General features: G+C 47.1%; 1 protein-coding gene across 5 annotated transcripts in view; it reads left to right on the top strand.

The window, feature by feature from the left end:
• LOC147028403 (A-kinase anchor protein 6-like) overlaps nt 1-9,543 on the top strand; it is a 72,243-nt gene extending 62,700 nt beyond the window's left edge. For 4 of the 5 annotated variants that reach the window (XM_085878759.1, XM_085878756.1, XM_085878755.1 and 1 more), the window contains one exon: nt 1-1,510. This exon is cut by the window's left edge and continues 758 nt beyond it. Coding sequence is in view for 1 of the 5 variants with exons in the window: in XM_085878758.1 (XP_085734884.1) it covers nt 8,354-8,391 (38 nt within the window). In the remaining 4 variants the exon portion in view is untranslated. Of the gene's footprint in view, nt 1,511-8,353 lie in introns of those variants that run through there. The other variant, XM_085878758.1, reaches the window with a different exon arrangement.
• Nucleotides 9,544-14,989: the final 5,446 nt, after the last annotated feature.

Genomic DNA, 14,989 nt, shown 5'->3' with positions numbered 1-14,989 from the left:
CCATTGCCTATTAATGTCCTTGTGATTCATGTAAGAGGACTCGTGTCTCCGAATGTTTCTGCAGGTATATGTTCCCAGGAGTTTGAGCTAACTTTAAAAATAAAAGTTGTAAAAGAAAATTTAATCAATCATCCACCTTGCAACAGATTAATTTTTTTCAATGCATGAGTTTGTAACGCAGATTACCTCACTATTGTGTGCATCCTGTGGCTGCCGGTTGCATCATTGTTTGGGGGCACAGCTGTGCTGCTGATGCAGTGCGCTCTATGACCAATACACTGGTACTCATTTCACTAACCTCAGAAGGATGACAGGCTGAATCAACCCCACCTGGTTGTAATTCAACAGCCGATAGGGGTTCAAACTCAAGGCCCTAGAATCTTAGGCCAGCCACCTTAACCTTAAAGCCAACACCAGGCTTGGAGAGCAAAGTAATCAAGTATAAATGGGGTAATATTCAATGTTGCTGATTTTTTTTGTTGTTATTTGCACCCCACACGACCCCAAACATGCCTGAGACAAGCACCTTCGTTCCCCTCCCCTTCAAAACAATCTGGGATGGCAGGATTGTCTATACTATAGGTATGCACACTCCCCTCTGAGCTGTCTTGCTGGGTTTGAATGTCAGCCCAGCTTTGAAGTGCCACCCTGGTGTTTCGCAAACAGAGTGAGTGATTCGTCAATTTGAGTCCCATCCCTTGGTTGGATGTTAAACTGGGTGTCCCATCTGCCAGCATTAGTTTGTGGACGTAAAGACCCCATGGTGTTCTTTGTGAATGACAGGCGGGTTATTGCAGGCTCTGAACAAATTACAAATTCTTGTCAAGATATGCAAGTATTAAGTGCTCTAGTCTTTTGGATATCCCTTAACATTATGGATTAGACTGCTTGTTTCCCAGTCGGGTTGCTGGCTGGGGAGAAACTCCTCCACTATAAACAAATTAATCATGTGGTTCACATGTTTCGTGTGAATAGCCATCATCGATCACATATGGCAATCCATTGTCATAATGATGCAACAATCTATGATTTCTTATGAGCCCTGAGAAGTTTATCAAATCTCACAAAAACCTCCTGTGCACGTCTATGGTGACATTTAGTCTTATCTCCTCCCTGCACCTTTACATTTTGTCCCTCATTCCCCCCCCCCTTTGCCCTCCCTCTGTATGCCTTTATTCCTTCACCTTCCCTTCTCCATCCTTTCCCTCCCACCTCACTTTTCCTTAATCTCTTCAATTTTATTTTTCTCCTTTTACCAAACACTTCCATTTACATTATTTAGATATACCCTTTCAACTGTTTGAGAAACTTCCTGTATGTGGGTTCCTCCTCTCTTATCTGTTCGAGAGTGGTTGTAATTGTTGTTTATTCGATGCATAAAGGAAAGTGTAAACCGTTGCTAATCGTGTGGTTACATTCCTGGAAAACACAGTGAATACTAAAATTATGGTCCAATGGGGAAAAGGGGAGTTTGGTGGCTCATATGGAAGAATAAACATGATGTACTGTATTAGTGACTATAGTGGTGATTATGATGGTGTTGGTGTCAGGTCAGGTATGGGAGCATGTGCCATAGCAGCACACCGATGCGTCCATTTTCTGCCGGTACTCCAGGGGCCTCCGTCTGGCCATCCTCCAGGCAGATGCCTGGCCCTTGAGATGCTGATCAACCTGCTGCAACCACGAGGCTCCTGTCGTGTAAATTTTGAACACCTTGAAACAGAAAAGACTTTATAATTCAAGGAGGGTTGTTTATTGAATAATGAAACAAAGGCAATACACATGTGCGTGGAAACAGACTGTAGTGAATCCTCAGCAATCTAACTATGGAAGGTAACATCGAGTATATATGTAATCTTAACAAGGTATGGTTATAGCTTATGAGCATTATTTCAAAGAAAACTGATCAATCACTGACAAACAGAGGCCTTGAGAAAGTATATAAGGGTCTTGTAGGGTTTAAAATCATAAACGCAGCATTAAAAACGGCTCCTTATCTGAACCTCACTCTAGAAGGCACGGACGACGGAGTAGAGGGTCTTCAAATCAATACGGCCCAAACACACCTCTCGAGCTGGCAGCCACAAAAGCAGTGACTTTCCGACCCTAAAGCGACTTCTCTTCAACCTCATCTGGACGTTGACTTCCCCAGAAAACGTTGTTGTGTGAATTGACACCACCATTGACGTGAAAGCGTGCCTCGTCACTAAACCACACATCGCGAATCCATTTTGGGTTTTCCTCCATCTTCTGCTGCAGAATGTCACACATAGCGACTCGTGCTGCTTTATCCCCATCGGTCAATTTATGAGCTGTTGTGATGTGGTAAGGATAAAGGTTTAAATGTTGTTTCATTATTCTTCTGATACTGCTGGGAGTGAGACCCAGTTCAGCCGATCTTTGTCGATGTGATTTCTTTGGACTTTGCACGACTGACTCACGAACTCGCAAACTAACGTTTTATTGACACACCCTGTATATCGAACCAACAGTTTCAAATGGAGCTCCTTGCTGCCATTACAGCATTTAATTGCATTGGATGTGGCAATAAATGCAAATTGTTGTTGACGCCATTTGCATTTTTCCCGGTAATTCAGAGGCAAACGGGGGTTTCATCGATGATGTAGCATTTCATGAACTGTCATAAGAACATTAAGAAATGAACAGAAAATGTCAGTGACTTGAAATTACATCTTCTTTTTATATATTATTTTATTATTTCTTATTATGATGTATATAAAATAGTAGTGTATGTATGTTTGTTTGTCCTCTTATAACTCGAGAACTACGCATCCCAGAGCAAAACTAAAGGCATATTCACAATCAGCACGTCTCACAGGTACGACAGCACACCTTAGATCTTTAAAAAGATCTTGAAAAAAAAATGTCTTTTTTGCCGTTTCAATTTTTCTGCCACAATTGATTGATTTTCCGCATCGTGACTTTGTTTATTCACAACCTGATCAAAATAAGACAAAGACAGACCAGTGGATGGACAGACCAGTGAACGTTTACAAAGTTTCTGATCAAAATTTGACTTTCTGATTTTCGATTCCCCGAAAAAGGAAGAGCTCCATTGGTCCCAAGACAGCTACAGCTAAGCGATAACACACTAAGGGACAACAGGAGACTGAAGAGGAGCAAGATGTCAGGCTAAATGAACAGGCACAGCAGCAGCGACAAAGAGACTGAAGAGGAGCGATCAGCCAGGCTCAATGAACAGGCTCATTGGCAACAACAGCAGCGAGCAAATGAGACTGAGGAAGAGTGAGATGCAAGACTTGAGGCAATGTATCACCGCACTGCAGAAACACGAGCACTGGCCCGGGCACAAGAGGACAACACTGCCAACAAGGTGGCATTCACGTATGACCTGGCTGACCCAACAACTCATGCAGACATCAGCCAAATGGACCAAGTCTGCACCCACTGCTCTGCTTTCAAGTTCAAGGGAGAGACCAAGGGTGTGTGCTGCAGCGATGGCAAGGTCGTCCTTGAGCCCTCTCCTGCCCTTCCTCCCTTGCTGAAGGAACTTCTCGCAGGCAAAGGTCCCCTCAGCAAGCATTTCCTTGACAACATTCGGACATATAATGGCAGCTTTGCGATGACGAGCTTCGGGCACAAGGAAGCTGAAGTCCAGGGCTGGAACCCGAGCTTCCGGATCCAAGGTCAAGTGTTCCACCACATTGGCAGCTTGCTCCCGCTTGTAGAGGGCCAGCCAAAGTTCCTACAGGTCTACTTCCTGGACTCACACGCCAAGGAGCTGGCTGCCAGGAACCACAGCGGCCTCAATCCACACATCCTTGAGATGTTCACAAAGTGGTTTCACGAGAATAACCATCTGGTCCGTGAGCTCTAGACTGCTAGATATGTACTTGCAGAAGGAGGCAACTCTGAAGAGCGCCAGATCATCATCAGAGAGAACAAGCGACCACAAGGAGAGCACACACGCCGCTACAACGCCCAGTCTGCACCAGAAGTCGCCATCCTAATGGACAATGAGCCAACAGAACCCAGAGTCATTGTCCTCAGACTTCATGATGTGGGCACTTAAAAGGATCAGTGAGCTGCATGCATCTTTTGATGTACTCCAGTATCCCATCTGTGTTCCCATATGGAACAGATGGCTCCAGCATCCATCTGGTGGCTAGGACTGCTACTGGACAGGATGGATGAAAACTCACACAGCTGCAGTACTACAGCTACCACATCATGGTGAGAGAGGGCAACCACAGACTGCAGATGCACCGATTCTTTCGTCAGTTTCTGGTCGATGTCTACTGCAATATCGAGACAAAGCGATTGGGCTTTATCCGCCGGGAGCAAAAGAACTTGCTTGCTGATAACTACGACAACGTCCGTGACAGCCTCATGAGCACTGATGACGAACGCTGACGACAAAGAAATGTGAAATGTGTCCAGATTAAATGTGATATATAAATGTGATATATATGAAGCACCACAATTTACCCCTTTCTTATTCCTATTTTTTACCCCAGGCAATGCCGGGTACTCCGCTCGTAATATATAAATAGACAAGAATAACCATACTGTTCTGTTTCATTAGCCTAGTGCTGTTTGTCCCATGTTCCCATATGAATGATTAAATACAGCTGTGTCTGTCTTGTGTTCCCATGTGAATGAATAAGATTAGATAGAGCCGTGTCTGTCCCCATGTTCCCATGTGAATGATTAAATACAGCTGTGTCTGTCTTGTGTTCCTATGTGAATGAATAAGATTAGATAGAGCCGTGTCTGTCCCATGTTCCCATGTGAATGATTAAATACAGCTGTGTCTGTCTTGTTCCCATGTGAATGAATAAGATTGGATATAGCCGTGTCTGTCCCATGTTCCCATGTGAATGATTAAATACAGCTGTGTCTGTCTTGTGTTCCTATGTGAATGAATAAGATTAGATAGAGCCGTGTCTGTCCCATGTTCCCATGTGAATGATTAAATACAGCTGTGTCTGTCTTGTTCCCATGTGAATGAATAAGATTGGATATAGCCGTGTCTGTCCCATGTTCCCATGTGAATGATTAAATACAGCTGTGTCTGTCTTGTGTTCCTATGTGAATGAATAAGATTAGATAGAGCCGTGTCTGCTTATGCTCCCATGTGAATGATTAAATACAGCTGTGTCTGTCTTGTGTTCCTATGTGAATGAATAAGATTAGATAGAGCCATGTCTGTCCCATGTTCCCATGTGAATTAATAAGATTGGAGCCTTGTCTGTCCCATGTTCCCATGTGAATGAATGGTTAAACAGAGCTGTGTCTGTCCCATGTTCCTGTGTGAATTGATAAGATTAGAGCCGTGTCTGTCCCATGTGAATTAATATTAGAGCCGTGTCTGTCCCATGTGAATTAATAATATTAGAGCCGTGTCTGTCCCATGTTCCCATGTGAATTAATAAGATTAGAGCCGTGTCTGTCCCATGTTCCCATGTGAATTAATAAGATTAGAGCCGTGTCTGTCCCATGTTCCCATGTGAATTAATAAGATTAGAGCCGTGTCTGTCCCGTGTCTCTCATGTGAATTAATAAGATTCATCATGATTCCGAACAGGGGATTTACTCTTCATATCTGTAACATCCGTTTGGTCGTGTGAGTGAGTGTGTGTCCCGCTCTCTTTGTTGTAATAAACCTTTTGTTCATAAAACCTGTACGTCATCATTTGAAGTATTAAGCGCGAGTGAATTGTCTTTAAAAAAAATCATGTAACGGGCTGGTTGGTAAACACACATTTAAATCACTTTTAAAAAATATAATCTTGTGCCATGGTGGATGGAGTCAAGTGACCAATGTGGGTGTGAGCCGTGTCTGTCCCATGTCTGGCATTTGTCTTACCAATGGATGCCCATTTCAAAAAATCGACCCCCAACAACAGCAATGTGGCATGTTTTTCATCAGTGTGTATTAGTTCACGAGTCAGTGACCACAAGATTCGTTATGTGTGTCTGTCTGTCCCGAGCATAGCTCCGTGGGTTTTGATCCGATCTTGATAAAATTTTGGTGGGAGGTTTATATCATGATCTAGTTGTTTTCCTGAGAATGGGTGGAGCCACGCCCAAAAAACATGTTTTTATGGGGTAGCCGATTTCAAGTTACATCTTCTCTAAGGGGGTTTGTCGAATCTGGCAGGGGTTTTGGTATTTGGTTAGCCCAATGGCACCTGCATAGCCCTACGGAGCTCGATTTTTCATTTTCGTCCCAAGGTCAAGGTCACAAGGTCACGAACTTAGAAAATGTCAAAAAAAATCAATAAATTGGGCATCGAGCTCCTAGGGTTTTCAACTGTTTCGAATGAAAGTTGGTATGCAAGTAGTGCTCTTCGAGTACTACAACTTTCATCATTTACGTTTTTCCCGATTCCCGCCAGTTTGCCCGTCGCAAGTCAAAAAAAAGGTCAAAAAATGTTCCCGTGTGAATAAAAACAAGGTCGAACTAGAGGGGGAGCACTCGGGAGAGTGCAAAACCTCCGCTGCCAATACTGCTGGGTCACTCAAGTGAACCTTATATCTTGTTCATTAAATATGTCAACAGTGCTGACAGTTATAGTTCTTTTCTCAACGATTTTTTTTTGGGGGGCGGGGATTGGAAATCACTTAAAACATGTAGAAATGCAAAAAAAGAAATCGAAATTTTGTTGAAAAAAAAAAGTTGCAAAAATTTTTTTTTTTGGGGGGGGGGAGTTGGAAATCACTGAAAACATACAGAAATGCAAAAAAACCTTTTTTTTTCTCTCACAATTTTTTTTTTGGGGGGGGGGACGAAGTCCAAAATCTAATGGCATGATCCTTGGACCATACATAACCCCCCCCACCAAGTTTCGTCGAAATCCGTCGAGGAGTTTTTCCGTAATACTGTTCACAAACAAACAAACAGAAAGGGGTAAAAACAGTAACCTCGGATCTTCGATGGCGGAGGTTAAAATTAAAAAAGGCGAACCGCGTACATCGCTCGTGAACCGTCGCCGTCTCCAGACTTGTTTCAGTTTGTCGTGAGCAAAACAAGTTTTACCGCAAGACACCTTTTAATCATGCAAAAACGGTCTTGTTTTCCTGATTCGAGCAGTTTTTGTCACTATAAGCTTGTTCTGAACCTGGTTTTTGGTTCCAAATCACCATTGTGTGCTTTTCATCAAAAAGTGTGTATTTTAGCTCGGACAAAGCAAAATTACACATTTTATACAATAAACCAAAATGCAGGCAAAAACGGTCTGATTTACCTCATAAAAGTGTTTTATTTTTTAATTTTCAACCATTAACCCCATTGTAATCCTTGGTGATGGCTATCAGGCACCTGGGCGATGTTTGGTCAGCATTAACCTGAGAGAAATCGGCTCCAGTCGTTTTCCCGTAATCGTTCTTGTGAGCCTCAAACCAGCCGAATGCTCACTCGCCCTGAAGCTGTGGTAAAGCGGGGTCCGACTCTGACGACAGCCAGAAGAGGACTCGCTGCAGAAACTCGAATGGGCGGGGCCAGGGAGGAGGAACGCCAATGCTCGCGCAGGCCCGCCCAATGACGTGCACATTCTCGAAGCTTCCAGGCCGGCCTTCCAAAATCGCGAAACCCGGAGCATTCGCGAGTGGCTCCTTTCAACCGTCATTGGAGGCTGTCTTTTGCAATGGTCATTTACACCTGTCTTTCAAGAGTCGTTTGTGTCTTCGGGCCCTTTCCACGTCATTTTATTTGCTTGACTCTTTCAACGGTCGTTTGCGGGCACCCTGAGGCACGACGTCAAGGGGCGCCGGACACTGTTTCCCTGAGGACACTGTTTCCCTGAGGACACTGTTTCCCTGAGGACACTGTTTCCCGTGCTGCTGGTTCTTAACACTTTCACCCCTTTGGTTTTTACTTCATGAACCGTCATCACGAGCGAGGAGCCGAGGCCGCGAGGGGCGGGCGGAGCCAAGACGATTAATAGGACCGAAACCAAGATCCACCGACTGCAGACACATCTGGTAGGATCTCACACGTAGGCTGTCCCCTCACACATTTTTTCTGTTGCACCTTTCTCAGTTTCCCTTTTCAAACACACACGTGCACACGCACGCACACACGTCACTCTTCTCCACACACCTTCGCTGCCTCACAGTCTTTCTTCCCATTTATCTTCCTTAGCGTTGAATGGCGGTTGTGAATGCTGGGCCCATGTACTGTGTTAGTGGTCGGTAAGGCGCTTGTTAAGTTTTCTCTGTGTCTCTTTTCTCTTTCTCTGTTCTAAATGCTGTACAAATTGCTGAACGCTCATTTCTCACCGTGCCATTAAAACCCTTATGTTCCCTCTCCACTCTCCCCCCCCCCCCGACTACCAACTACCGACTACCTACTCTGGTTCGGGTGCAGCCGAGCGGAAACTGCCAAAGCCGTGCCTGCTGGGATGAACGGATTATCGGGTATAAAAACCCGGCTAAAACTCAGATCCGAACCATGCTGGACGAATGCAAGAAAGGACGGAAACGAACTGGGGGCATTTCTACAATTGTTTTATTTACAAATAAAGAAAAGACACAGGGCAAGACTTATCGCAGAATATGCAAGCAAGATTTACAAGGATTCAAGCACTTAAACAGTTTCTACTTACAAGACGGGCCCACACACATCAGACGCACACTCAGACGGTTTTTTGAAAGATCCTCGCAGCCAGAGAGGGAGAGACAAGCTGGAGGTCGCAGTTTATGTGGGTAACTGCACGTTGAAGGGAGGGAGTGCTCCACGGTGCGGCATCCGACAATAGTCGTGCAGCTCGGCCCACCGTCACACGCGTGGGGCTCGTGTCCACGGAGGAACTCGAGTCGAGTGGTCGGAGTCCCAGGGCGGGAATCAGGGTCACAGACAAGACCCAGCAAAGCTCCAACGAACGCCCCACGCAGAACTCTCCGATGCAACAACCAACGAACCTCTTCAGAACTCAGAACTCTCTCAGCACTCAAACCTCCCAGCCAAGGACCAACAAACTTCTTCAGAACCAACGAACTCTCTGCTGCAACAACCAACCAACCCTCATCAGCACTCAAACCTCTCAGCCAAGGACCAACCAACTCTCTGCTGAGGAAGGCGTCGTAACTTTTATGGACCTCCCCGGACGGGACGGGGGCTCGGTGGGAACAGACGTCACCATCTGCCCTGGTTGGACGGGGCTCCCATGGGTCCGCCCTTTCTGAGCGGGGTTTCGGCCATGCCGGGGAAAATCCCGACCCCACTCCACACGTGCCTATACTCGTCAAAAAGAAGTTACAAAAGTTTGGAAGTCGAGAAGGAACTGCCAGAGATTCTGTCTCCGACAGCAAGTCGCCGGTTAGGCGAGTGAAGCGCTTGTTCAGTAGCGGGTTGTTGGTTTGTTTGTGGGATGGTCATTAGATGTAAAGATTCAATAACCTACCTAAAAATAAATCGTAACGCACGCCTTTGATTCTCCCACGAGACAAAAGGAATGGACCTGTCTCACATATACTTAATGGGATAACTGACTTTTGGGACATCTGTATGTTTGAATGCAAATGGTTTCCAGATCCGTAAATATATATATATATATATATATATATATATATATATATATATATATATATATATATATATATATATATATATATATATATACTAGCTGAAGTACCCGGTATACCCGGGGAATTTGCCCTATTTTCCTCACACTAGTTAGAATGAGGCATTAGTTGTATGGAGAAAATTAGGAAGGCTTCTTTTATTCCTGAGATTTATGGAAGGAAGGCTTTATGCTGCCGTAATCCTCAGAGAGGTCATAGTTGAAGGCGGCCTTGAGCCACTCAATGTTTCTAGCAGCAGTGGCAACTGTCCTTGATGTCCTGCCAAAACCCAGACCGAGAAAGCTGGAATGTGAGTTTTGTGCTTCTCTCGCCTGACGCTCTCTCTCTCTCTCTGCAGCCGACCCTGTTTGCCTGGCTCGTTCATGAGCAGATATATCAGCAGTAAGACCTCTCTCTCTCTCTCTCTCTCTCTCTCTCTCTCTCTCTCTCTCTCTCTCTCTCTCTCTCTCTCTCTCTCTCTCTCTCTATCTTTCTATCTATCTCTATCTCTCTATCTCTCTATCTATCTATCGCTCTCTCTCTATCTATCTCTCTTTCTCTCTATCTCTCTTTCTCTCTATCTCTCTTTCTCTCTATCTATCGCTCTCTCTCTCTCTTTCTCTCTTTCTCTCTATCTCTCTTTCTCTCTATCTCTCTTTCTCTCTATCTCTCTTTCTCTCTCTCTCTCTCTCTCTATCTCTCTATCTCTCTATCTATCTATCTATCTATCTATCTCTCTCTAATCTCTCTCTCTCTCTCTCTATCTCTCTATCTCTCTATCTCTCTATCTCTCTATCTCTCTATCTCTCTATCTCTCTCTCTCTCGATATATATCTCTCTCTCTCTCTCTCTCTCTCTCTCTCTCCCTCTATCTCTCTCTATCTCTCTCTATCTCTCTATCTCTCTCTCTCTATCTCTCTATCTCTCTCTCTCTCTCTCTATCTCTATCTCTATCTCTATCTCTCTTCCACCCCCCCCCCCGCAGCTGACTCCACTTGCCTGGCTCTTTCATGAGCAGATCGATCAGCAGTTAGCTGTTGCCGTGCACGTGGAGTTCGAGAATTCAAATAACAGGAGGAGAATGTGTATGTTTAAAAAGTCAACAAATACGAACATTTTGGATTTCAAAAAACCCGAGCGTTTTTAACCATGAAGCCTTTTGTTATGATTAATACGCCGGCGCACTATTCCAAAGCCATTTTTAATTTTTTTAATGGGAATTTTTTTTTAATGTATATATATATATATATATATATATATATATATATATATATATATATATTCATTTTTATGGAAAGCCACTTAGCGCATCCTGGAGCTGAATGTTAGGTCTATATGTGTGTAAAGGTTCATCGAGATTGGTTCACTGGTCTAGGAGCTTATTGGTTACAGACAGACAGACAAACAGACAGAATGACTGCCATTTATTTTGTATATATTGTTGTGGTTACCAAATTCGCAAACCACCATTCAGGTCCCTTAGGTGAGGTATCTCGGTAAGTGCATGTGTAGTTAGGCCCAAACCCGTTGTCTAGTGGGAATACATGTCATTTATGCGAGCTGCGACTCTTCAGGATAGCCGTTTTTCTTTTACTATCTTTATTTTGGACCAACCGCCATGATTACCACCACAACCACAACATCAACCACCAACCACAACGCCGCTTCACCACAACCGCCACGACCTTCACGTCACACCTCGCAACCGTAGCATCGCCACCGTTCTTGCCCCGCTGTGGGTACCGGTGTTGGACTCGTGCAGGGCGCGCGTCGAACAGCGTGTACAAAATCACGGATTTTGTGCTTCAAAAACGGATCAAAAACGACACACGCCCACTTTTTGCCGTCCAATCGGTGAGCGAGGGGCGATTTGGCCCCGCCTCCAGGACGATCGATATATGCAAATTTGTGGATCAAAAAGCCTTCACGCCCACTTTTTCTCGGGCCAATGGGGAGCGAGGTGAAAGGTCAAAGGGAGGGGGTCAAAGGCGAAGCTACGGGGGGGGGGGATAAAAGGACCGTGTTCGTCAGTCAGGAGAGAGGAGAGTCCAAAGAAGAGTCCAGAGTGGAGAGTCGGAGAGTCCAGAGTGGAGAGTCGGAGAGTCCAGAGGCGGAGAGGGGGAGAGTAGGAGAGTCGGAAGCAGAGGGTCAAGACTTCGCGGGCGGTGGAGCTGCTCGTCGTGTGCGTTGGAGTCGGAACGGAGGGGACGAGCTGTGGAAAGGCGGCGACACCAGGCGAGGGGGTGCTCGCGTCGTGCAGGGAGCTGCACCCGAGGGAGGCCGACAGCGCGACCTGGCCGAGGTGGAGACGCACACCAGGGATAATAAAGATCCTCTATACCCCGAGCATCAGCAACCCCCTCCTGTTTCCCCCCGCGCTGAGATAGTGCGACCAAGGGGGCCCCTTTCCCACCCCCTACCAGACACCGTCCGCGAGGCCCGCGGGGTTGGGGCGCCATCGCCGCTCCGCGTCTCATCACCAGACGGGTAGGCGCGACCCGGTCTCGGCCTCAGGCCCGCCTCATTCTTGGGGGTATTCTTTTCCTTGGTTTTGGGTATGTGTTGTCGGCGCCGTCTGTGAGGTAGAATTGTATAAGTGTTGCCGTGTGCTCGGTAGTCGGTATTAGCTCTGCATTGTCTTCGCTTTTATATTTGCTTTTTGTGTAAATGGAATTGTGTCTTTTCTGTGTGCTTTTGGTGGAATTGTATATGTGTGCTTCCCGTGTGCCGCGAATAAATGTGCTTTTGTGTTGAACTGTTTCCCGCTTCGCTTCGTCATTTCTCCCATTGAATCCTCATCTTGCTTCACGTAAAGGGTTGGTAGTGGGCTGAATACGCCCGATAATTAATCGAACCGTCGAGGTCGACGATAACACCGCTCGGTTATTCTGATAGTACGGAACGGGTCGCTTAAGTGGCCCGTGTCCGAAGTCGACCTGCGGCGAGGTGCGATCGCCCGGTCTACCCTCCGCGTGGGTACTTAGGGAGGTCGAATTTGGCGAGCAACCCTATCCCACGCGGGGGCTGATTGGCTCGATCGCGGTGAGACCGAAAGGTCCACCCGTGACTGGTTCCCGGCGTTAGTCCGAGAGGGTCATGACTGGATTGTCCGTCCGGTGGGCGACGTGCCGCGATTCGAGTTACGTGGCCGTCAGCACGCCGGCGGGCGCGAAATCCGCAACACTGGTGTCAGGTCGTGCGATACAAATTCATCGCCCTCCTCGCGGCACTGGTATCGGAGAACAGGACAACGGGCTCTCCTGTCTCCAGCGAAATTCACGGGAATCGGTCCAGGGGTGAGAGAAGCGACCCCCGATTCCCTCCAAATTACGAGCGAGCAAATTAACCCTTCACGAGAAGCAAGATGGCGTCTCAAGGCGAGCGGGAGCCGGGGGTATTAGAAATGGATGTAGAATGTGTGGGATCCATGGTCCAGGATGGAATCCCCGAGCAGGAAATGTTGATTGTGCAGGAACACGGACTCGCCCAACTGAACCCAGGGCCCGAGGTGGGTGCGGCAGCGGCCGCGGTGTATGACACCTCCCCCCCCTCTCCACCAAGACCCTTCCCCAACCCCTGCCGAAACGGCTCACTCAAGCGCACCCGACGTGGCCCAGCTATGCGCCATGCTGGCGGCAATGACAAATGAAATAAAAAACGAAATGAAAGACATGAACAAACAAATAAACGAAAAGATGGATACAAATAAAAACGAAATGAAAGACATGAACAAGCAAATGAATGAAGTGAAAACGACGATGGATACAAATACAAACGAAATGAAAGGCATGAACGAAAAGATGGATACAAATACAAATGAAATGAAAAACGAAATGAACAAACAAATGAACGGAATGGAAACAAACATGAGGGAGGAAATGAAAAAGTTCCGGGGTGAGACGCAGAACATGGGCCGATGCCTGCAGGCGGGCATGAAGGCCGTGACAACGGAAATAATAGTGGAGACAAGGGAGGTAAAGGGTGAAGAGTTGGCAGTGACGGTAGCCGGGAAGGGAACGATAGAGGAGAGACTGCACGGTGAGGACGGGGTAAGTGACGCACACACACACACGGAGGTAGTGGAGGATAGTGAGGGTGAGGGTGAGGCACCGCGGGTGAGTGCCCCCGCGCGAGTGAATGGAGCACCACGTGTGAGTAGTATGGTTTGTGTGAGTAGTGAGGCACGCGTGAGTGAACGGCCGTGTGCAAGGTCGCTGTGTGCCAGGGAGACCGTGTGTGTGAGAGAGCGGTATGAGAGGGAGATGTCGGTTGGCATGCGGGAGCACGCAGCCGCGTCTCCCGGTGTGAATGTGATGGAGTGGACTGTGTGCGTCGTAACACGCAGGTATGCGTGTGTGGAATGGAGACGGCGACGGCGACAGAGAGAAAGCCGAGTAGCGGCTGTAGTTGTTTCGAGGACCGTGCCGGGTTCACCCAGCAGTGAGCACGCGGTTCGTGCTGTGCAACGCACGAGACCGCCACGTGCTCGCTTGCGAGAGTGAAGTCCCGGTCCGGAAACGCACGCGGTGGATTTGCCGATCCCGCGGACGGACAAAGTTTAGGCAGGTAAACGGATTTGGACCGGACGGGTTCTCCACGCGATCGTGTGTGTGTGTGTGTGTGTGTGTGTGTGTGTGTGTGTGTGTGTGTGTGTGTGTGTGTGTGTGTGTGTGTGTGTGTGTGTGTGTGTGTGTGTGTGTGTGTGTGTGTGTGTTAAGCTCCAACGGGCAAAGCACATGTGTTCGCGTGGGGAACCCCTCGAGACGTGGGGCTTGTTTTTTTTTATGCGCACGGTGACGTCATGGCTGCACGTGGGGTTGGAATCCGGCAGGAGGGGTATCTCTGCCGGATGGTCCCGTCCAAGGAGGGACGAGGAACACGTGCAGCTGCATGACGTCACGGGCAGGTGCAAAGTGCGCGAGCTCTGAGTTGCCGCGCTGGCGCTGCGCATGTAAAGAAAAAAAAAAAAAAAAAGAACAAGCCTCACTTTCGGGTACACAGGATTCCTGGGCAAGGGGTGGAAGACCCCCTTGACCTGGGCACAGGATGAAAACTAGTTAGGGGGAAGGGTTAGCTTAGCTAGACCGACTTCATGGGGCAGGGGTAAGTCCTCATGGAGTCCGTGGAATGGATTAGGTAGAGGGATTTAGTGAGCTTTAGGTTGGGAAATAAAATGAATTTTTGAGTTAGAAGACAGTGACAGACTGGTGGATGTGTAGAGTTGACGTAGTTTAGCTACGTAGTGTTAAAAGGAACGTGCTATAGTGTAAGGGACGACGTGGGAGCACGAGTTAGTTAGGGGATGTAGTTAGAAGGATGGCAGAGTTCAGTGGTGTGTGTGTGTTGAAAAGAGTTGGTGAGTGAAATGGAAGCATGTGCTTGGTGAGTGAGTGAGGCCAGCGGGTCTGTGTGTATGGAGTGAATGGGGAATGCATGGTGC

This window comes from Eptatretus burgeri, chromosome 4 (assembly GCF_056783735.1).
Source record: "Eptatretus burgeri isolate ZD-2024b chromosome 4, Ebu_testis_v1, whole genome shotgun sequence".
Taxonomy (NCBI): Eukaryota; Metazoa; Chordata; class Myxini; order Myxiniformes; family Myxinidae; genus Eptatretus; species Eptatretus burgeri.
This window is presented reverse-complemented; position numbering and strand designations above follow the sequence as displayed.